The sequence below is a fragment of the Lotus japonicus genome, chromosome 4 (genome assembly GCF_012489685.1).
Source record: "Lotus japonicus ecotype B-129 chromosome 4, LjGifu_v1.2".
NCBI classification, from domain to species: domain Eukaryota; kingdom Viridiplantae; phylum Streptophyta; class Magnoliopsida; order Fabales; family Fabaceae; genus Lotus; species Lotus japonicus.
In genome coordinates, this window is record NC_080044.1 from 60,965,755 (window position 1) to 60,990,307 (window position 24,553).

Below are 24,553 nucleotides of genomic sequence, written 5' to 3' on the forward strand. Positions count from 1 at the left end.
AAAAGCTTCATATCACTTGAAGAATGGTTTTCTCAAAGAAGATGAAAAATTGGCAATGTACCAATGTTACATTTGGTAATGCTTATGTATTACCATGTACCTTCAAGATAAAAAAGTAAAAGAAACTCTTCATATTAATTGAGAAGATGAAAGTTTACACTCAACTAAATTTTTTTTTCTTTAATCACTCAACTAATTTCTTTTTTTTTTGGTCAATATCAACTAATTTCTAAACACACTAAAAGTCGAAAGACTGTTCATTTTGAAGGAAGTTAGTTGCTTTCGTTCTTGTTGGGCTTTTAGAGCCTCCGTTTATAAAAAAAAATTGAGCACTAACATAGTTTCACATATGGTAAAAGACTCTAGAACTTCCAAGGATTAGCCATTCCTTTCAATTTAATTTTGTACTTTATTTTCCACTTTAAAACTTTTTAAGCTATCAAGCGAACCCTCAACTTGTGTGCCATGTGTGGCTTCTAAAGAACAAAGCAAGGCTCAATGCAACTCCAGACAATATAATTGTAATAAAAAGATGGAAAAGTAACAATAGAGTAATCCTAGAGCTATGACAGATGAAGTAGATGTTAGGCTTTCAACAAAATTTTCTTCCCTTACAATGAAAGGAGAAGACAGGAATGGAAAAAAAAAATAGATAACTCAATAGTTTCATACTAAGAACTGGTTCTATCACTACCTACACCTAAGGTAGTCATGGTTTTGTTGAATAAAAATTTCAGATCAAAGGGTGCCAGCCAGAAGATCATAATGTGTATCCCTCCAATTGAAGATGTTAGTCTATATCACCAGTTATATGGTCACCTTGAGGAAAGGTATGTACAAACGTCAAGCAGACAAGGTGTCCACTACCATCAGCTCAATTCATTTTGCTGGTTCACTGCACTCTCCTGTCCTTGGAATTGAGGAATCCGCCACTGCACCTGTCAGTTCATAAAAAAATCAATCTAATGTTGGGTAAGCAAGATCCAATTTATATGTCAAGAAACAAGAAATAAACTTGAAACTAAACTTAGCAAATACATTACTAGCGGAGCGTCTAACAATGTAACCTAGAGTTCAATTCTTGTTGTTCTCGCATTCAACTAACTATCTATGCTTCAAGACACAAACCGAAGAGATTTCACATGAGACACAGTTAGATCTAACAGTTGGGAGGGTTTTAAAATATTGGTTCATGCTTGAACCAGAAAGGGAAAATTCCATTTAGTGCAAACACATGAAAATTTTGCACCTACAGCTCCTTGTTTTCGTACCTTGATTTGAGAAACACGCAGTTGGTGCAGGTTCCAGAAATTCTGTTTTGCCGTTTGGTGCATCACTTTTTTTATCATCTGTTGGAACTTCTAAGTTGGAAATGGGAACAATTGTTTGATAATTTGTCTGGGCTTCACCTTTGGAACTGTCATTTGCTCCATCACTTCTCAAGTTTTCCCCTAATGTTGGTGTTTCACGTTTTTCGTCATTTTGATTCAACAAAGCGCCTTCTGGTTCTGGATTCGCAGAAACCTGCAGGACAGTCAGGAATATATAAAAGAAACTATGCAAAAGACCTGCCTAGCATTCCCATGGATACGCATTATTACCTTGACATCAATTATTTGGGAAAACCGCAGACAGACAAGGAAAATTCAAACTTGCTTTTCATATCTTCAGACGAGATTAACACAGGATGGTGATCTTTCAACCACAACTAAATCCAAGTCCCTCAATCCCTCATTCAATAACTGACTATGCCATCTTCTTATCAAGGAAAATACATAGGGTATAGAATTGGACAATATTTAACCCATGGAAGTATGGAACAAAGGAACACATTATTGTGTACCGATATCCCAGAAACATACTGAACAAATTATATCAACTGTAGTTCACAAGAAAAGGGATGGGGGATTTTATAGGCAAAGTTGTAGAAATAGACCCGGCGATTGAGCTAATTATTTATAGGAAATAATACTTCGTGGAAATTCAATAACCTCAGGCAGTACCAACTCTAACTAGCAGCAGTTCCCACATTTCTAAAGACAATTATACATCTGATTAGATAAAGCATAGCATAAAATCAACCTCCTTTCAATACGAAAGCCCAACTAAATCATTCTGTCAAACTTTTACTCAAGAATATTTCTATTGATCAATCTCTGCCATGTGTATTTAGAGGGGGAAAAAAAATTTAGAAATCACTCCCCAGACCTGCCTCCAGAACTCTAACCAACAGAAGTAGAGAAAATAACTTTACCTTATAGGTATCAGAAGCAGTGGCAGTAATTGGGTTATTTGGTGTAAGCGCAGAAACAGCTCCAGAACCGTGTTCATGAGATTCTGAACTGTCTCCATGAACTGACTGTCTATTTTCCATTTGATTTTGCTTAAGCACTTTAGGAGTCTTGAATATGTTAGGGTGTGTACCGTTTGAGATAACACCATCAATTTCACTAGCAGTCCTCTTCCTGCTTTGAGAATTAAGCAGAAGTTAAAAGAAAATTATATTTAAGTGAGAAGGAAAGAGTATGGGGAGGGGAAGAACTGGAGAAGACCTACCTACTGAAGGCAAGACCAGCTGGGTTCAAAGAGTTTGGCTTGTTTAAAAACAGAACTCCGCGTAGCGGCTTTCCATCAATAACAGTTTCAATAGTTAATCCTCCATCTGAGATGTTTTCAGAAACCTTGGCTTCAAACATTTTCTTTCCAGAATGAAGCAGGGATTGGTTTACTGGGATATTTTGTCTACCTGCATTTATGATGCTAGATATTTAGCTGTCCTTTAATTGGTACTTTGAAATGTAAATAGTCAAACATTCTCATTCATTTCGTCCTTCTGGCTCATAAATAATCAAAACCAAAATCTTTAAGAGAGATCATTATTTTGGTCAATTACTGACGTGTCATAACTACACACCATGTCTAAGATTGATGATACATATGCTAATTGGAGGAACTAGTTCTACTACATTAACACAAACTTTACTAATTGAATTAACGAGAGTTCAACTGAGAACACAATTCTTAACTGCCTTATACTTAATTAACCAAGTGGCCTAAATCTTTAAACATAAGCCCCAATATACTTTTGAGGAACATCCTGAATCCAATAGATCAAGGATGATATACCTTTTAGGGGAAAAATTAAACTTCTTGATATCAATGAATCAGAAACTTTATAATGAAGGAAAGGTGGAAAACTCATACCTGGCTGGGTATACTTCAACACGGTCATGATCGGGCTAGTATCAGCACCCATTCCATATCTAGCAAGACCTTGATTTTGGCCAGGATTGAGATTTTGTTCTTGGCATTTCAGCTTCAATTGCTTCCTTAAAGATAACTTCTCTGGTCTCTGTTCACTTCCCCTAGCAATCCCTAAAGGTCACAAACATATCACAATTCATTGCATAATATTCTAGACAAATACCAGAACTAAAATACTGTTTCAAAAAATTTAATACTAGCGAATATAAGAATTTTCATCCAACCTGTATGCAGATAATACATATCATCCAGGGCCTCGAGACTTTTATTACAACCACCAATGAACACTAGAACACCACCGTTAAATGGGTCCAAACAGTCACCAGCTACAGAAAATCTGGCTGAAGGACCATTGGTTGTAGTTGTAACATTTGTCCAAATACCAGTATCTGCACCCAATCAGAATAAAAGATGATACGAGGTATACCAACTAGATCAACCTTGATAAACATATAGCATGATACCACTTCCAGAACAGCAAACAAGAATTGGTGAATCACCGGGATCTCTCCTAATGGCTGTATTAGACTTTGAGTCCCTATTTCAGGCTAAATGTCTTTCTTAAAAATGACAATTTTTTCCAAAATAAAAAAAATGACAAACTAGCAGAATTACATCAGTCACAAAGTGAAAAGTTTGGAAAAGGTTATGGCAAATGTGAAACTCCCACCATATGAATGATTAAACACCTTCTGAAAGAAAAGATAAGTATTTTGTGCCAATGAAATTTCTAGCAAATAAGGTTGTTAAATGACAGTTACCAGCACATCCACCTTTGTCCCATGAGGGCTAAATTCTTCACCAAGAAAGCAAGTGTGGCCGGAAAAGTTGGACCCATGATGCTTAGTGTTAGAGCATCTTAGTCTTTACCAATAATCTTGATCATACCTTAAGTAATTTAAGGTAAGTTAGATTATTCTTTAGGATTGGTTTGGCATTTCCATATCTATATTGATTTGTTTAAGAGTCTTAATTATTTTCCCATTGGAATTAGGAGTCTATCATTACTATCAATAAGGGTAAATGCTTTGCCTTTTGTAAGATCAAACCCAATAGATCATATCTGTTGGGAAACCAAGTTTGAGTGTAAGAAGTCCCACATTGGATGAAAAAGTGAGTGTTGAGCAGTTTATAACTGAGAGGACCCATACATCTAAAGCCTTAAGGTTTTGGGTGAAAGATGCGGTGTCCAATCCAATTGTGTGGTTTGCCCTTAACTCCTGGGTTTTAAGCATCACATGGCCCAACAATATCAATACAATTTTATTCTCTATATTCCTTTCCACCTTCTATACTCTAAAGAATAATTCTAATCATTTCATCACGGTACCATCCTCTGTGACCTGACACATCATCATTTCGCTGCTGAGTTCCCCGAAGTTACTATTATAACAACGTCATTATCTCCCAAACAAGCATTTTGGTCAATTCTTGTTATCCTGATTTTTCGAGGCACTCTATTTTTAATTCGTGTTAGAATTGAGGGTTCCAGCAGCTATCAGCATTGGCACACCATATGTTATCCGCTTATCGCCACAAGTTTTGATCCCTTATTTTGATATTTGGTTTTCAGGCTTTAATTGGTGTCAGCGCTGGAACACTCCCTATAATTGTCAGGAGTTGAAGGTGGCATCATAAGCTATCTCAAGCCACCGGTCACCCGACCCTTGTTGCTTCGGCCCATTCTCAGCAGTCATTAGGTGTCAAAGGTGACACCCTCGTCAATCCACCAAACGTTTTCACCAAATCCACCACCTCGTGCCTTCACATGCGGCCTCAAGTACAAGCTGTTGCCAACATGAGTACACGCACCACCTAATTGGCCTATTTTCACATCGCCGCTTCTTCTATTATGGTTGTCTGCTCCTTCCAGTTAAGTTTCCCCCCAGTTCGGCTTTTGGAAATGTTGGTCATGATATCTTGTTCAGCAACTATTTGTTGCGGGACAAAGATAGTCATCGGTGACTCATTCTCGTTTGGCACCTTGTCTGGTTTTATCATGGCTAGTTTTGCTCCCCCTTGTTTATCCCTAATTGGAGTACTTTAGGGTTTGTTTGGACGTTTTGTCTTCTCAGTTTCGTGGCTTTGTTTCGCACCAAATTGTTCAATCTCTATGTTCCACGGTTTCTATTTGGTTGCTACTAGTTTGCTGCTGATTTCTTTACTTTCTTATTTATATTGATTTGATTCCTTATTTCATTACGATTATGAGCCTTAATTAATTTCTCTATTTGACTAGATTAAGAGTACTACTTACTATAAAAAAGAGGGCAAGTGCTCTATCTTTTGTAAGATCAAACCCAATATATCATATCGATACAATCATATTCTCTGCATTAGTGCATTCCTTTTTTCACCTTCTATACCTAAAAGACTAAACACTATAATTTCATCACATAGTAAGGTTCTGCTTTTCTTGAACACTTAAACCATGGTATAGCAAGAATTAAGACATAAGATAAGAACATATAGTATAAGCAATATTCAACAGACCAATATAAAGGATATATAGGCCATTGTATAGATTAGGATTATGAGCCTTAATCAGTTCCCCAGTCTAACTAGATTAAGACTTAAGAGTACTATTACTATAAAAAAAATAGCGGTAAGTGCTTTATCTTTTGTAAGATCAAACCCCATATATCATATCAACAAAATTATAATCTCTGCATTTCTTTTTTCACCTTCTATACCTCAAAGACTAAACCCTCTAATTCCATCACATAGTAAGGTTCTGCTTCTCTTTAACACTTAAGCCATGGTATAGCAAGAATAAAGACATAAGATGAAAACATATTGTATAAGCTATATCGAACATACCAATATCAAGCATATAAAGGTCATTGTATAGATTTTGGGTATCCGTAAATCCACCAAAAACAAACAAGTTCTTGCCCAAAGAAACTGTGGAATGACCAGCTCGTGGTGTCAACCTTTGGCCTGAAGTGACCAGCTCCCTCCAAATTAGAGTATCTATTTTTACAGAAGTTTCAAAGAAAATTACTATATATTCAGATAAATGCCCCTTACAGTGAGAAATTAATCATAATACAAATACAGCCATTCATTTGCATTATAAAATTAAAAGATAAAACAGATTGATACCAGTATCAAGGATATGGACGTCAGACAAATAATAATCACGGCTATCTTCACCCGCTACCACAATGATTTTGTTTTTCCAAGAGGAGCAACTGTGGCTATCACGAGGAGATGGTGGAGTGCCTGATGTTGTAGCACACTTCCAAACAAACGTCTCTACAAAAATGAACATGAATGATTACAATGATTCACATCTGGTCCACCAATCAAAAGCAAGAGGCGGATTTTCATTACACGTGCATGAAAGAGGCAAATAAATGGAAGGGAAAAATGTACAGAGACACCTTCAAGTTCATGCAATCATGCCTTTTGCAAATAAATACCTTCAATTTTAATTTTGTCCTAATCAGCCCCAAAACTTCAACTGTTGTTATAATAGATCATTTTGTTAATTTAAAGCGCACTAACTATTGGTAAATAAATGTTAGGGTTCCAAATTAGAGTCAGTGGAATAAATCTCAAATTTTAATCCTCATCAAATCTAAACTATTAATCTACATTGGAGTATAAGGAGTAGTCAAGACAAAATTAAAATTGAAGGTGCAAAGTTATAACCCCCTTGTTTATATATGTAAGGACAAAGTACTTCTCCCCTTGTTACAAAATTTCCCATAATTTTTTAGTGTGGCTCATAAGTTTTATCCCTCTATAGTTACCGCAATTCTAAATAACCCCCTTGTTTATATATGTAAGGACAAAGTACTTCTTCTTCACGCATCAGACATATGTTTATATTATCTCATTGAACAACCTAGCGAACCAACCGATACCTTGGTCTACTACACATTTTCAAACTCCAAAAGGGATATCATCAGGACCTACTGCTTTACCATTATCCATGCTCGAGAGCTTTTTTAACTTCTCCGACTCGAATTCAGTGATGGTAAGCCAGATTTTGCTCATCCTCTTCCATGTTAAGGTTTGATCCTTGTCCATCACTAAAAAGTTTGTTGAAGTAATTCTTCCATCTCTTTCTAATACTTTGATTTGTAACCAAAAATCTTCCGTCTTCATCTTTAATATATCTCACTTGGTCTAAATCTCTTGATTTTGTTTCTCTATTTCTGAAAAGCTTATATATTTTTTGTTCTCTATTTTTTGTTCCAAAATCTCTAAAAACTCCTCATATGTCTTGGATCGTTCCTCACTCGCAGCTTTCCTCACTTCATTTCTAGCCTTCCGAAACCTTTCCAATTTTCAGCACTGTTGCGTCCGTGTAAAGCCTTAAATAATAACTGGAAACAGTTAAATAAAATTTTATTTATAAACCTAACTCATAACCCAAAAGAGTGTCATGCATAAGCCATAAAGTACCTAAAATCTTAACAACTCCAAAGTCCAAACACAATACATCAAATTGTAATGTTCTAAATCTAGAATCTAGGTGTTTAATCTAACAAATAGGCCTTAGAGAACTCGCGAAAGTGAGAAGGAAGAAACAAACAAGGAAAAACTGTGAACGGAGAACTCATTGGAGAACAGAGAACTCATGAACAGAAGAAACTCCGCCGGCAGAGAACTCGTGGATGGAGCACAAGGAAGATGATAAACAGACTTGCTTGAGAAGATTCTATAGGGTTAAAGCAAAAGTGTGCGATTGATAACTTTTGGGTCAAATAAGGAAACAGGTCGAAAACTCGATTCAAACCACTGTCCCCCTCATTAATCGCATGATTGTTTAAAACCAGGATTTCGGCTACCATGACTGGCAGTACCATAGTATAATAAGGGAAAGAAAATTACCTGTATTCAATATGTAAAGATCATTGTAGTAGACCTCATTGTTGTTATCTGCAGATTTTCCACAACCACCAAAGATGTATAGCCGTTTGCCAACAACTGCTGCACTATGACCCTCACGTGCCTCTGGCCCTTCTCCTTTTATACTTGGAGAAATCCATGTATGTGAAGCTAAAAATGATTTAACATAAACGTCAAACAGATGAGAGATAAAGAGCATGTAATTAAACATTGCTGCACAATGTCCCCTAGTTTTAGCTTAAACGGTCATCATCCAAGAAAGGTGCAGGACTAGAACTTACAGGCTACACATATATCATTCAAATTCAGCTAAAAACAATACATCTTGGCTTTTGGAGGCAAAATGGGTATATGAGGAATGGCTACAAGCTCACTCTTTTGAAATACTATTATCAACTAAGTTTCATGTTAGGCTCACAAAAAGAGGGTGGTCCCAAGACTTTTAGTGGAATCCGCAATAGTGAGTCAGAAAGTGTATTGATAGCACTTCTCAAATGGGTATAAACATTAAGCCAACAAAGTTGCATAATAGTATAGATATCAGAACGACTACTCACAAGTGTCTAATATGTGCAAATCCTTCAGCGGGTTGGTCCCATCTGTACCCCCAAACACATATAGATTATCATCAATGACTGCGCAAGAATGGCTGTCTCTAGGAGTAGGTGGAGTCCCCTTCACCGGGGGCAGGCTCCAAGTCTGCTTCACTGCAAATCACCAAAGAGGAATGAGAAAATAAAGAATGCCCACATTATCTTCACAAAAGTCACAAAACAAATGCTTAAAACATAAATCAACAGCCAGGCACAAATGTAAAAACATGGTAACACACTCTATTCTCTGAGCTACAAAACAAGTATCAACTTTTCAGTACATCCATTTCAATCCTGGAAAAAGGAAAAGAAAAAAAAAACTAAATTGAAGAGAAACTATTTGGCTCAAGAGAAGAACCTTTCTAACAGCACACAGTCAAACTACAAGGCCTCAAAGAAACATGGTAATAACAAAAGTAAAACCCTCTAGAAAAAATGAGCTTTTGATCAGAAATTCAGAATCATTAACACAGTATAAATGCTAACACATAGATGGCAAAAATCTGGAACAACCCACCACCCGGGGTATTGAAAATTTTCAAATTTCTTGCCAGAAGAGAGAGCAAACAAAACAACAAAGCCAAATGAAGGTGCCTCAAATTCCACACAAAAGATTAAATTATAAAAATTATTAACAGAAGATTGTAATGTAAACAGAGGAATAACAACAGAAGCAGAGTGAAGAGTGAACCCACCAGTGTCAAAAACATGAACCTGGTTGGTCTGACAGTTATCTTTGCCGTAACCACCGAAGAGATAGACAAGTCTGCCACCTTTGATAGCGTTACAGGTGTGTCCCCACCTTCTCCCCGGCGGAGAAACCACGCTTCCTGCTTCAGCTACCCCTGATATGGGGTTCACCTGAACCTTTTCCCACCGCATTTTCGACAATACAAAGGAAATCAATTTTCTGAGGAAAACTCAACAACACCCCCACAAAAATAAAATAAAATAAAGTAAAGTTTTGAAAGGTTTTTTAATTCGAGAATAAATGGGGTGGGGTGAAAGAAATCAATCAAATCAGAGAGAAGATAATATCATATCACAATCACAGCGAGAGTGAAAAACTGGTTCGCTGATAGAGACGAGGCCAGTAAAAAACCAGAGAGAGAGAGAGAGAGAGAAAGAAGGTGAATCTGAAGAGTGAGTGAGAGAGACTAGGTTTTCACATATCACGTGGAGGATTTAAGGTGGTCGATCCCCAAAACGTGGGGTTTGGATAAGTTGTTAGATTCATGAGTTATTTTTGTTTTTGTTGGTTTTTTTTTTGGTACATTGAAAAAAAAAAAAGTTGGTACATGAAAAATGGTATTTACCAAAATGGTGTGAATCTGGACAGCTTGGATCTTACGTGGCGGTGAAGGTATGATGCGTGTCACTTCACGCGCGCATCCAACATTGAATACACCCCACCTTACTTGAATTATCAACATCATAAAACCATCAAAGATTCCCTTCATTCTTTATGTGAGAATCAGAATCTGGCTTGGCATTTAGTGGATTCGCCCACATGCACGTGTATTCAAGTCATGTTTGACTTGATGGCTGACCGGAGACAAGCTAGATGTACGTGAATGATGCACGTCAGTAAAGCGAAATCAATGCCTTGAATACGAGTTGACCGAGGCGAAATCAATGCTGCAGGAGACAAGGCTAGGGGACAAGCGTAGCTGACAGGGGACATGGATGCACGTTGACCGAGGTGAATCAATGAATTCGCGTTGACCGGTGTGCATCCCGTTGTCACCTTCTGGCGGTTTACACCCCTATATAAGGACCGCCATAATAACATCCGACCCAACTTCACTTTAATTCACTTTTTTCTCTAAATCTTCCTAATTTTACTTCACTTCTTCTCCAAACCTTACTAATTTCACTTCTTCACTAAACCTTCTTCCTTTTTTTTTTGATACATCGGAAGATTGATAAAAGAACAGAAACTACACACAAGCAAACGAGTCCCTCAAGATGAAAGGTTCAACTTCCACCGGAGGTTTCTCAACAATATGTAACCCAACCAGATCTGAAAATGCGACTAGATGCGCCAAGCAATCCGCTGCGGTGTTGCACTCTCTCGGAATCCATTGTAGCACCACTTGCCACTGCTGCAAAAGTAATGAGTCTATGTCAGCTAGCATGACAGAACGTATGACTCTCCTTGTGGTGTAATTCCCTCAGCACCTCTTTACTATCAACCTCCACCATGACATCTTTGAAGCCCATCTCCCATGTCATAATAAGTCTGTCTCGAAGAGCCCTAACCTCTGCCATAAAAGCGTTGTCACCAACCTCCACCGACCAGAAGCGTTTGATCCAGCCACCGTCCGGCCCACGAATCAGGCCGCCACCGCCCACGAATCTGCTACCAATACGCCAGCTCCTATCTGTGTTGAGTTTTACTCTTCCTCTGTCAGGAGGCTTCCAAAAAGAACTTATCAAAGTACTATGATGCATCCCATGCCCTGGTTCCAAGGCTGTTACGAACGCATCATGCTCCAAAGAAAGGTGCCTCCAAGCCTCCTCCACGCTCCAGGCGTTGTCCTAAAAAACACTATTATTCCTCCATTTCCATATGCCACAAACCCCTGCTACAAACAGGATGCCACGATTACCACACACATTATTCTTCATCCATTTCTCGACCGTGCCAGACAGAAAGCTCCTCCAACTCAAAGCCCCCATATGGAGCCAAATTTCCCGAGCATGAGGACAGTCCCTAAGGCAATGGAGCTCGTCCTCCATCTCCCCCGAGCACCTAGGACACGCCGGCGAAGACGACATATGGCATTTGAAACGATTGCCATTAACCTGTAAGGATTTGTGCATGATGAGCCACACAAAAAATCTTACTCGTTCAGGAACCTTGAGCTTCCATATCCACCGCCACGATTCAGCCCCATCCACGACTACCACAGGCACACTCAACCAATTATAAGCATCTCTAACATTGTAACAACCCGTTGAACTTTCTCGCCAAACCCATTTATCTTGCCTAGTCATGTTCAGCGTGGGTGCAATTTTCTGCAAACAAGCTTGCATCTCAGATGGCAGCACTGTGTATAAAGTGTTCCGGGACCAGGTTCCATTCTGAATAACATCGCATAAACGATGTTTCGTATCCGTGATATGAACAAAAGGAAGCTTTGGAGCCCAAGCTCCCTGTCCAGACCAGTCATCATACCAAATCGATGACTCCTCCGTGCCTAGCTTAAATTCAAAGCTATCTCGAAGACCATCCCGGGCACGTAATAGTCCACGCCACACCATCGAGTCTTGCTGTGGAGCCTCAACTTGCAGAATGGAGGAATGTTGAAGATATTTATCTTGCATAACCCTAACCCAAGAAGCGCAGTATTCGTCCATACCGCTTTCCCAGGAAGCGCAGTATTCGTCATTGCCATGTCCCGGACACCAAGACCACCTTCCTCCTTGGTTGTTTTAACCGTGCTCCATTTCACCAAATGCCACCCCCGTTTCTTGTCACCCTTCGACCACATGAATGTTCTAGGGATCCAAAAAGCTTTTGATCCCCATTCCCATTTTCTGTAAAATTTCAATGGTAGAGGAATTGGTGATCAATCCTAAGCCCAATAATACCGATTTGTTGTATCTTACTCACAAAGAAACACACATTTTAGATAAAGTCTGGAATGAACAACCAGATAGAATTCTCAAAGTCTGACGATCACGTGATTCACGATATAAGACGCAGAGACTCGTACGCGGCGTTCTCGATATAATCAAAGGTCACCTTCAAGTTGCGGGTTTTTACCAGTGTGCGCTAGTCTCATATGTTTATCGAGACCTTACCTTGATATCAGCGTTTATTGAAAAGTGGAGACCTAAGATGCACACTTTCCACCTGCCGTTCGGAGAATGCAGCATAACTCTTCAAGATGTTGCACTACAGCTGGGCTTGAAGATTGATGGTAACGTTGTCACTGGTCCGGTCCCACCTTTTGTGATTGGTCTTACATCGTTGATCAATATTTGGGACGGGTACCCCCGGCGGATGCTATTAGAGGAGGTGCGTTAAAAATGAGGTGGTTAAATGATACTTTTAATAATGTGCTAGACTTCGTTGAAACCCCCAACAATTGACGTGTTTTGCACGGGCATACATCATGCTCATGATTGGAGGTTTCCTCTTACCTGACCATAGTGGTTCGCATGTTCCTCTGAGATATCTTCCTCTTTTAGGGAATTTCGAGGAAGCTGGAAAATATCGTTGGTGTTCAGCAGTACTTGCCTATCTATATAAAGAAATGTGTCATGCAACCAAACCCTCACGTGTGGAGATCGGTAGTTGTGTACAACTCATCTAGTTCTCGGTTTGGACGAGATATCCTGATGTTGGCCCCCTCAAAGAACTTCACCCTATCATTGAAGGTCGAGCTCTTGGAGCCAAGTATGCAACCATTGTTACTTCAAATTTGAATAGTTGATCAATTTACCGGGTCTCTAACATATACCAACCTAATGTATTTGTATGATATCAGTAGAAAGATAATGCTGAATAGATAAAGTATCAGCTACCTTGGTGGAGGCACAAACTTGACACACTTAAAACTGAGCAAGTGAGTACCTGTCATTAAACATATAGCAGTGTGATATTATATTCGTCCAAGTCTAATCTCTTTCTTCTTCTTTTCCTTGTTATTGTGGATGTAGTTTGTGTGGATGCCTTATCCACTTAGTGTTCTGCAGCAGCTACCTCTAATATGTCGGAACAATATTCATTTGTGGAGAAGTATAGCACCCATGATATCCTTTTTTATTGTTGAATGGCATCAGCCAGATCGGGTGATGCAACAATTTGGATTTCAGCAACATGTTCCTGAAAAACCTCTCCAAGCCGCTCAGGTGCACAACATGTCATTGTCGGAGAAACATGATTGGGATTGGGTCACGGTGCATGCACCTTTTATTTCAACTTGGAACAACAGACATCGCCAATTAGTTGAAGGCCCTAGATCAATAAGGCTTGCAGGAAGCGGTGGTATTCACAACACTCTCGACGTTGGCTTACATGTAATGGAGCAGCATTGGGGCAATTGGTAATAAGCTTACCTTTCAAATTGATGATCTACAAATTTTTTAATATAAGTTATGCTTATTACTTACCCTGTCTTTTATTTTGTTATAATTGTAGGCTGCAAATCTCCATCACATCTGGTATGGGTTGCCTCTGATCGAACAAGGGAGGTGCACAGTTGATAACATTCAGAGGTAGGCCACGCATTTCCTTGCGTTATGCGAAGAGATGGAGTGCATCGTTGTTCCTAGAAGCGCCTCTAATGGATCCATGTTGAACACTTTATTAACAAACTCTGCTAGGTTGGTTGTCATGTGGTCGTATCTACGACCATCAATGTCACAGGCGAGGCTCCATTTCTCCTTACTAATGCCATCAATCCATGCCTAGATAACAGGGCTAGTGTGTTGAAACTTGGCCAATCATTGCTAAAAAAGATACGAACATGGCTCGTAACCTGCACAAGTGAGCAATGTTGGTCTTTCTGTCTATTACAAGAAAATTATCCAAGTGAGATTAAAAAAATACCCATCATAACCAGCTCATGTTTTCGCTTTGCGTTCTTAAACTTATGGTTGAAGTTTCTTGAAATGTGACAGATGCAGTACACATGATACGCATTTGGAGGTTGCCACCCGTTTCTCGGATCAGCCACGACGGTCATGATGCTTGCATGTCTATCTGATATCAGACATATACTTTGTTTATGAGTAACATGTTGCCTTATTAGACGCAAAAATCAAGACCGTGGACTCAAAGTTTCACCCTCCACCATTGCAAAAGCTATCGGCAAAATATTGGAGTTTATGTCCTGTGTGGTGGCAATGAGCAATGAGCAATGTTCCTTTATACCCTCCGTACAGAAATGTGTCATCTATCTGGATCATCGGCTTGCAAAAGTTGAAATATTCGCAACACTTTTTGAAAGTTCAGAACAACCGACTGAATTTACAAAGAACACCATCAACGAGACCATCCACACCGACATAATCATCTATGTAAATGTAGTAATAAGATCCTGGGGAAATTGAACTCATATAAGCAAGCCATCTCAGAAGCTCATCGTATGATTCTTCCCAATCGCCAAATAACTTTGCAAGTGCCTTTTGTTTCGTTGTCCATGCTTTCCTGTATGACACTTGGTAGTGAAGTTCCCCACTGATTCTCTCCTGAATGGTCGTAATGAGACAGATGGATGACCACCTACCTTTTAAGAGCAAGAAATTATAGATATCACAACAATCATACCTAGTATGTAAGAGCATATGACGTCGAAAGTCATCTTGTTGTGGTCCTGAGAAGTCATTGGATTAACGCAGGTATGAGAGCCAACCCACCTAGATATAACCCACTTATCGATTTTTTTGTCTACGCGTGCCCTCATCCTCCAAAGGCATTCATCCTCATAATTGGGACAGTAGGAAGTAAAATAATTGGTTTGGATTCGAGCATCTTAAAGGTTTGATGACATTTGAATAATAGTACTTAAGGGTCATCTTGGTATCTTCCTTGCTCTTAAAACGTAAACCAACATACAATTCATCACATAACTGCCACGAGCCAGACACATCGGGAATTGGAAAAAATCCGTCTCCTAATCTTGGTGATCCCAATTGATATATGAGTAGTGTGAAGCAAAAGTCCAAAATGGTGTGGTGTTTGGGATAGTTGAACATAAAAAAAAAACAGGACATGCACTGTCAGGTTAATTCAGCAATGCAAATGATAAGTTGGTTGTACATACCATGGACCTCAGGATTAACAGGGGGAGGAGGTGTCGTCTGATGGTCATCATCTTGATTTGTGCCAGATGAGTCTCCATCGGCAGCTTGAAGCCTTTTATCATCTTCATTGTCATCAGGTTCTAAAAATATGATGTTAGAATTGTCAACATGGTGACGGTAGACATCATCATCATCATCCAAATTGACGGTGGGACCCAAATGAACGTTCTTTGGTTCAGTTTCATGAATCTCCATTTGTGTGACGCCCTCGTCTATCAACGTCGGATGAGTGCTCGTAGGATTGGTTGAAACTAGTACCGATGAACTTCTTGCCTCATCAATTTGTACATACAGCTCCAACATGGTCTCCATAGACTTTTGCGCGGACTACTAAGTAAATACGTCCATCATGACTGACACATCATTAGTATCCACTATCTCAAGACCTGTATACCGAATTAGATTAGATGAAGACAAATACATAAAGGCCACAGACGAAATAACCTGGTTACTTCGGAGCTTCAATTTCGTATGAATTTTCTTCTTCAAGTTGTTGAATGTGATGCCGCGTTTTAGATGCATTGTCTTCTTCGGGCCTTCAAACATCATCCCTTCAGTGCCCTTATAAGCTTTACCATTGTAACAGACATAAGCAATTACTTGACTCATCTTTAGGATTTCAAAATGAGCTCAACAAAGTTTTTTTTCAAAAGTAACTTGGATTTTTTTGAGTGTGAGCATAATGAGTTCTCAGCATCATTTTATAAGGTATGATTCCTAATCAATTCACCTCATTTAATGCGAATCTAGTGAATTCTCCTCCTTTAATGCGAATTCAATGAATTCGCCTCCACTCATGCGAATTTATTGCATCACCCCTGTCTCCTACCTCCCATCATGTCCCCCAGACATGGATTCGCGTAAGGTGGGACGAATTCCATGTCGTTTTTAAGTCAATCAATGCCATTCATTTGCGTTAGATATCGCGAGTTCAACACAACGGACCCGCGTTTACTGGAGCGAATCCAGCTCTTGCCACACAAGCCCCAAGCTGTCCAAATTCACCACCATTTCAGTAAATACCATTTTTTACCCATTTTTTCACATTATTAAAAAAAATCACATCATATGGTACATCAGAAAATAACTCTAGTTGAGTTTTGTTTTTCCCTTTTAATAAGAGAAAACAAATGGCATTTCCCTTTTAATAAGGCTTTTTTCAATTTCATTTCTTTAAAAAAATTACAAAATTTAGCCACCAGTATGAATATCCATCTACCAAAGTACTAAAAGTGCCAGTTTGGGTTAGGGCGATCCTAATTTACGCCCATATGGGGCCAACTTAATCTTAAATGAGCTTGTGCTCACCAAAAGAGTGGGAGCTCATATTTTACCAACACAGCTTTTTTTTTTAAATCCAACACAATTCTTTGGTAATAATCCTTCAATTCAAATTTACAGTTTTATTCTTAAATAATTCTTTAAAAAATCTTTGCTAATAAGTAATTTAATTATTTACTATAAAGAAACAATTAACTTTTTTTTTGGTAGATAAAAAAAACACATAGTCCTTGTTTGACTAATGTTTTGCAAACATAAATCGAGTTATGATACATACACACCTCTCCACTGCTTTTCCACCTTCATTTCTATCTATTTATCTTTTTTCTATCAATCAAATCACTTATCACATCTTTACTTTCTTTCTCCTTTCTTCATATCTCTCTCTTCCTCCACCTCTCCACACCTCATTTTGGAGGTGAGAGTGTGAAGATATAATTATTCAACATAAATCTGGAAGCTATTGTTGCATACCAAAAATTAGTTCGGAGTAGTGATGACATAAATAGCTATTGAAAATAAGCTCGGAGTAGTGATGACATAAATCTGGAAGCTATTGTTGAGATCGCCCACACCATGAGAAGCTTCATCATTGTTGCTGCAGAAGCGAAAAATGGTGGTCAAAGGGTGAGCAGAGTGGTGTGGAGTGATGGTGAGGATGTTGGAAAAGAAAGTAGTGAGGAGAGTTGTGGAAGAAGATGGTAAGGGAGAATGGTGTGAGAGTATCGTGGAAAGAGTGAGTAGAAGGTTGAGGAGAAGAGTATTTTTTGGGTTTTTGATAAAGTGGGTGTGGTGTGTTTTGGGGCGAAGGTGGTGAGTGGTGTATGTAACAATGCCCTTATGGGTTTGACGAGGGAAGGTTTCTGGGTTAGTAATTGAATAAATCATTGTAACTAATAGGAGCTTGTAAAGCAGCAGCAACTGTTAGTAATTCAAATTTAACCCAATAACTTAACAATGATACCTAAGCTATGGTAATTCATTACAGACAAACAAAAAGGAACAGCAACTCATGTGTCAATATTAACAACTCCTTTAATGGTAATTAACAAGTAAAGAATCGGGTTTACTGAGGTATGAAAAAGGATTTAGAATCTTCCTTTCCGAACTAGAGCCCAAGCTATAGCTCCAACAGTAGCACCACCCAAATGTGCAGATCCTGATATACTAGTGTCTCCCTACAAATAGAAAACCAACGATTATTCTTCATATTCTGCCATGGAAATATGCGAGAAGTGAAGTTCAAAAGATATGCAGGAAATAATCAATTCAATAGACAAGTGGTTTATACAGAAATTTCATAACGCAACGCAAGTGGTAACAAAAAGACAAGTGGTTTATACAGTAATTTCACAACAAGGACAGACCCCAACTGGATGGCATAAATTTGACAATTCTTAAAATATTAAAGGCCCTGTTTGGAAGAGCTTATTTAAGCTTAAGAGCATATGCAAGTCTTTGTGAGAGCTTATGTAAATAGCTACCTTTCTGCTGTTTTGAGTTTTTTTTCATAAGCTACTTAGAATTAGCTTATGAATAAGCATTTGACCTACTTATGATCTATTTGGAGATCATTTCAATAAGCTTCTCAAATTAGCTTAAGAATAAGCGCTTATTGCCATAAAGCGCTTACTCTTGAGTTTATAGAAACTGTGTTGGAGTCATAAAACAAGTAATTACAAGTCTGGCATTATATATTTGTCTACAACTAGCTGCTCGAGGTGGAAAGTGCTATCAAAAATAGTAAACATGATTAGTACACCTTAAGAGAGTCAGTCCATCATACCTCCATTATCCTGAGCATGTCTTTCCCTATCATGAAGACTCCCTTAATTGTCAACAATTTATAAGACAGAAGAAAAGGATGTGTGAGTCTCCATCTTACAAAGATCACAGTTTTGACTTAGCATAAGGTTGAGAAGAGCTTACCAACAGGATTGCAGGAACTGGTATAAATAAATCGAAATAGATGGTTGCTTTTGGAAAGAGGAATATCTGAAGCAACATAACTGCATTCACAGCTCCACTTGCCCCCTAATTATTGCCAAGTTCTAGTTAAATTAATCTCATGCAGTGACTTTAACTAATGTGACAACACACAAGTGATACAAGCAAATAGTAATTTTTAATGCATATACGAAAGTAACTTGATAATCTCACTATAATTTGACGGAAGCAATTGTAGGAGAACTTAATGGACATTTCCTATGACTAGGAGAACTTAATGGAGTCTAGTGATCAGAATATAATTGATTAATTCTGGTAGGTAATGACAGCTCATTTACATAACGATGCGTGCCTCAAAGGTAATAATAGTAAAAAAAGTTTAGAACCAAAATGGAATTAACTCACTGAACGCATCACAATCACAACAGAAAGGAACTTTCGATCTGGCCATGCTATGCAACAACAAAATTAAATGTATGTAGAAAAATCCTCTTTCATTCGAGTTTTTAATTGAACTATAGAAGAATCGTCAAGGGAATTAACACAGATTAAAAACATAAATAATTCCCTGAATGCATTGCTGATAAAAATCATAGTCAACAAGTCAGACCAAGAACATCTGTTATCACAAAAACACATCCTACACTCCCTGAAGAAGAGAAGGTTATTATAGAATAGTAACTAAAAATTTACCAATGCCAATTCTTTTGAATGATTGCTAAATCTCCAGCCCTGTTGCAAACAAAATGAAGAGAAATGTTAAAACCACACTAAAAATGTAGATAAGGATTTTTCATGTCTTGTAAAGTATTTCACACAAATATGTTACTTCCAGCCAAAAAGTATGAAAATGGGAAAGTAATACATCCCGAGACACTTTTTCTTTACAAAAAGTAAACTAAACACACTTAATGAAAAATGAAACGGGTAACCAGACGAGCCCTAACTGTTGCTTGGTAATGAAACTTACCTAGTCACCTTAGGCACAACATATGCCTTTTATCATTGTATGCTTTATCAAAACAATATGGAAAGTTCATTTATAGATGTTACTTCTGAAACAAATGTATCAAACATTTGAAGAGAAACATTAAAACCTCGGTAAAAAATATAGATAAAGATTTTTCACATCTCGTAAAGTATTTAAAAAAATATGTCAGTTCCAACCAACAAGAGTATAAATATTAACTGTTGCTCATATTTTAATGAAACCAATCAAGTCACCTTAGGCACAAAATATGTCTATTATCATTGTATGCTCTATCAAAACAATATAGAAAGACCATTCATAGATTGCTACTTCAGAATCAAATGTACCACATATCTGAAGATAGGTTTTAGATTTAAAACTTTCCCCTGTTACAGGTATATCAAAATGAAAGTAAGATCTAGGAATTGATATATCAAAGGTTGTGATTGAAGAATTGGCATATTAATTATTCTAGTTGCTATGGTAGACTTCAAATGAAGATTTTTTTCCATTTTCTGTCGCACAGAAAATGCGAAGAAAAAGGTCACGGACATTTTATCCCTTTCAATCAATACAGGACCTTTGATGATTGAGCCTTATAGGCTTGATGCACCAAGTAGAAAACAGAACCACCAACTGCCCCAGCAAGATACAGCTTCAGCAAAAATCCAGGTCCAAAATTGCTTACAACCTGCTTAAAGCCAAGGGGAAAAAGTAATGAGTAATGGAAACTAATAGAATAAATTATTCATTTTAGAAAGATAAAAGCAAGAAATTTATCATTTAAGTGATGGTATCTGAGTTCTTAACAAGCCAATGTTGTGAATGAAAGAATATGTTTACTGTGTGCACCAAAATGGAAAAGAGAAACAACAAGAAAAATATAAGAGAAGCACCGGAAATAAGTCAAACTGCATTTTAGGGATGGCCAATGACAATAATATATTTCTTCTTTAGGTGAAATCACAATCTATAAATCTTATCATCCAGAAGTCTCAACATATAGTAGTAACTCATTAAACTACAAACCCAATAGTTAACATTCCATGTGTTAGGAAAAGACATCGTATCAACTATCAACAAGAAAAATAAGAGAGAAGCAACAAATGAACAGAAATAAATCAAACTAGATTTTAGGGGATGGCCAATGACAAAAATATCTTTCTTCTTTTGATAAAATCACAATCTTTAAATCTTATGCTCCAAAACTATCAACATATAGTAGTAACTCATTAAACTACAAACCCAATAGTTAGCATCCCATGTGTTAGGTTCTTCTTCCTTCTCCTATTGTCTTTTCTTACAATCTAAGAAAAGAAAACGCTGCTGACGGCAAAATACCACACCTAATCACAATGATACCAACAAACTATAAACTGAATGAATCCTAACGTATTTATCACTATGAGTACGTAAGCCCATAAAAAAAAACAAGAAAATTGAAGAGAACGACAGAAATGGCATCATACGATAAAATATATAGTCGATTTGGTATTTTTCATCTAATTTAAAGCCAAAAGTTATTATGGAAAATAGTATAACTAAAAACCTGCTATGTGATTACTAGATTTATATTCAGTATATTTGAGATATTTATCGTATGATAATGATAAGTAATAAAAACAAATTTCAAGAGACAGAAATTCTGGAAGAGCCACCCAATGCACAAGCCTGATAATCTAGAATGCGATAAGAAATTCAAGATATTATATAATTCTTGCACGAAACTTGTGTTTTGGACTCTGAATTTCATAACCATGTGACATATTGTTCTTTTCTTTTTCATTTATATATACATGCCAACCCAAAACAATATAAGGAAAGAGACGAGAGAGAAATAATAAAAAAAATAATAATTCAAGAAGAGGCAACCACACATTCGTTCCAAAGAAGTAGAGTCCAAGCATGTTGGAAATTATATGCCAGGCATCTACATGACTGAATGCATTGGTAATCAAAGTGTGCAAGCGCCCACTCTTAATATTGTCCAAAGAGATCTGTTAACAGAAAATAAATAAATTAGCACTCTAGAAGACGTTAAATCCATACAGAGAATAACACTGAAATACCATATTTCCCAACTTCATCCATAAACAGCTGCTAAAGTACCTTAACAACAACAACCAAGCCTTTTCGCACAGGTGATACCATACTAGCAATAACCATTACTTTGATGGAATCTATTCTAACTTATATGCATCAGGTATGGACTTGGTCTAAGTGTCTCATAGTATCTCCAAAAAATAAACTTCAACTTGAGATTAGGTTGTTACATTTACAGCTATTAGGAAGAATTATTTTAAGTATCAAAACTCCTGTTCATTTTCTTTCTATACTCAACAAAAATAAGATAAGGGTACAGACACACCATCAAAGACAGTAATGTTATATATAACACTATCACAATGAAGAATTTCCAAAACAGTATTTGTCTTTGATGCACCCGCAACACAGATGGGATTTACGTACAAAGCAATGGCAGGAAAATAATATTTACAAGAGGCATCACCGAGTTTATTAATCAAGAAACTCACAGTAAAGTTATTTATCATAAACTTTTCATCTGCTATCCTCCATAACAAAAAAATAGCAGTATTGGCTATAATCAAGCCGAAAACCATGTTATCGGGTGTTAGCGTGTCCAACCAAGAGTTCCTGCAAATAAGAAAAAATATATTTATTGAATTTACCATATCATATTAAACAGTCTAAACATTTGTATTAAAAATCATGGCTTTTCTGCATAGGATTATTTTGATGGAAATACTTTTATCTGCATTTCAATATTAAAAGAGAGTTACAAGAAAATTCAGAGTTTCACCAGCATAAAGAATAAAACAAATGGTCAATGAAAGGATAATAGGGTGCATAATTGTCTGCCACGTCCAGGTTGATTTATAGGCACGATGAGAATGCATTACAACTATGCTAATTACAAGTTGCACATATGAAAATAGCAATGAAATGTAAAGCATCAAGCATTTTGTTGGAGTGATGCACAATTTAGAATCCCGCAAAATTAGAATAATATCCCACAAAATTTGGTTTTTGATCAAGCTCAATGGGTATTGGATGATCCATATAGCCGACCTAACTTAGTGGGATAAGACTTTTGTTGATGATGCACGAATAAGAAGAATCAGAAGGACTTGCTACAACGGATTAACATTTGAACTTTACTATCGTAAATAACCAGTGTTGTTAATCGCAGATCGAGGAAAATAGTGGCAAAAAGCGGATAGCGGTGAGCCCTCAAAGCGCTACACTATAGCGTCGCAATATCCGCTATTTGACATTTGACAACACTATAAGAACATGTAAATCGGTAAATGCAAAAATGGAACTCAGAAGGTATAGTCTTCATGCTGCTCATTATAAGCTAAAAATGACATGTTCTCTAAATGGGAGTTTCATCTGATCCTCTTTCTTCTACTTTTTCATTCTTTCCAAATAGCAATAACAAACACTTCTGATATTAAAATTATAAAATTTGAATTTCCAATTTACAATGTGGAGGAATATAGGCCCTTTACTATCTGCCAGGAAAAAAATACTTAGGATATGTAGGATAAGTTACTCCCATACTTAGTCAGGGCACAAGGGTAATGATTAGGATTAGATGACCCCATGAAGAATTATTGGTTGAAGGCTCCCCCAAGCATTTGAGTCCAAGCACATGGAGAGTGCATAGTGTAGTGTGATCAACATCTCTTTAACTAGTTGAGCAAACCAGCATTGGCAGATTCTCAAAATTTTGAAAATTCAGAGAAACGTGCAACTTCTTACGAGTTTCTGACATTTCTAGTGGAGCCACCCTAAAGCTTCTAATGACAGTTCATCCACTATTATACTTCCAATCGCAACTACAAACATGTTTAAAATAATGGCTCTGCTTTTGCATTGTGTTCAAAATTTTATGCTACCTTGTTCTACAAAGTACAAACTTGCTTCTGATATATCTATTTCCACACACAAATCACTTCCATCAAAGTCAATTTCAATTTAAATCAACCATTTCCAACCAAATAATAAAATCAAGAAATATAGTTGAGAAACAAAACAATCACAAGCAAAAACCCCATAAACCCTAAATAAACCTCAGCCATGATTCTAATCGGAAAAATTCAGGGTGAGCAAAACGATTAAACTTTAGCATAAAACAAGTAAAATGAACCGATTATGCAGGCTAATGCATCGACAATCTTACGGAAAATTACCAACCACCACGACGTCGGTAAGAACCATAACTCCGGTTGGAATTGAATCTAGAATGAAGAGCGGGAGGCTTGGGCCTGCAGTTGAGGAGGCTGATTCGCCGGAGAGCGTTGAATGCGATGATTGGTTGGGAGAGACACGATCGGATTTTGGTGTGGTTGGAGTTGGAGGAGTGCCATGAGTGAAAACGATGAAATGGGTGACCTAGCTGTGTAGGTTTCGGGGTGTGGTGGTGAATGTGGGCGCTGCCACCACTAGTGTGGAAGATACGGTGGCGGAGAGAGTTGTTGAAGGAGAGGTTGGGTTGATGGTGGTGGTGGTGGTGGTGTGGGAGTGTAACCACCACCTTGCGGACAAGCCTCTGCATTGTTTGAACTCTTTGGTGTAATTTTTGGCTTGGAATCCTCTATTCATATTAAATAATTAATAAATAATTAATTTCCTTCCAAAAATCCATATTAGATAATATTCAACTGAGAAATATTTTTTTAATTTATATGCAATGAGTGGTACTATTGTGTACCCGACGTTTATGCAACAGGATTGCCTTTTTTTATAATTGTCCTCGTTGCTCGAACATTGGAGAAGCATTCATGCGCGA

General features: G+C 37.5%; 2 protein-coding genes across 2 annotated transcripts; both read right to left on the minus strand.

The window, feature by feature from the left end:
* Nucleotides 1-495: 495 nt before the first annotated feature.
* On the minus strand, nucleotides 496-9,874 carry LOC130711655 (uncharacterized). Its single transcript, XM_057561358.1, has 11 exons — nucleotides 9,416-9,874; nucleotides 8,685-8,834; nucleotides 8,110-8,277; nucleotides 6,370-6,522; nucleotides 6,085-6,237; nucleotides 3,489-3,653; nucleotides 3,205-3,375; nucleotides 2,557-2,746; nucleotides 2,255-2,465; nucleotides 1,272-1,524; nucleotides 496-938 (listed from the first exon to the last, which is right to left on the minus strand). The coding sequence occupies exons 1-11, from the start codon at nucleotides 9,600-9,602 to the stop codon at nucleotides 880-882; spliced, it is 1,860 nt and encodes a 619-aa protein (XP_057417341.1). The 5' UTR covers nucleotides 9,603-9,874; the 3' UTR covers nucleotides 496-879.
* A 7,833-nt stretch (nucleotides 9,875-17,707) lies between these two features.
* LOC130714421 (RHOMBOID-like protein 12, mitochondrial) lies at nucleotides 17,708-24,351 on the minus strand. The gene is made up of 8 exons (XM_057564317.1): nucleotides 23,955-24,351; nucleotides 22,272-22,392; nucleotides 21,615-21,734; nucleotides 20,318-20,428; nucleotides 19,461-19,499; nucleotides 18,750-18,854; nucleotides 18,607-18,648; nucleotides 17,708-17,998 (listed from the first exon to the last, which is right to left on the minus strand). The coding sequence occupies exons 1-8, from the start codon at nucleotides 24,317-24,319 to the stop codon at nucleotides 17,909-17,911; spliced, it is 993 nt and encodes a 330-aa protein (XP_057420300.1). The 5' UTR covers nucleotides 24,320-24,351; the 3' UTR covers nucleotides 17,708-17,908.
* Nucleotides 24,352-24,553: the final 202 nt, after the last annotated feature.

Bases quoted from the DNA above. Each gene is read 5' to 3' on its own strand.
- LOC130711655 (XM_057561358.1), bottom strand. From the start codon at position 9,602: ATGCGGTGGGAAAAGGTTCAGGTGAACCCCATATCAGGGGTAGCTGAA. The intron at 8,278-8,684 runs GTGAGTAGTCGT...AATCATTTTTAG, and splicing joins TTTGCACATATTAGACACTT to CTTCACATACATGGATTTCT. The intron at 6,523-8,109 runs GTAATTTTCTTT...TCATTTTTGTAG, and splicing joins TCTTTACATATTGAATACAG to AGACGTTTGTTTGGAAGTGT.
- LOC130714421 (XM_057564317.1), bottom strand. From the start codon at position 24,319: ATGCAGAGGCTTGTCCGCAAGGTGGTGGTTACACTCCCACACCACCAC. The intron at 19,500-20,317 runs GTCCTGTATTGA...TGTTTGCAACAG, and splicing joins ATAAGGCTCAATCATCAAAG to GGCTGGAGATTTAGCAATCA. The intron at 17,999-18,606 runs GTATGATGGACT...TTCTATTTGTAG, and splicing joins ACATGCTCAGGATAATGGAG to GGAGACACTAGTATATCAGG.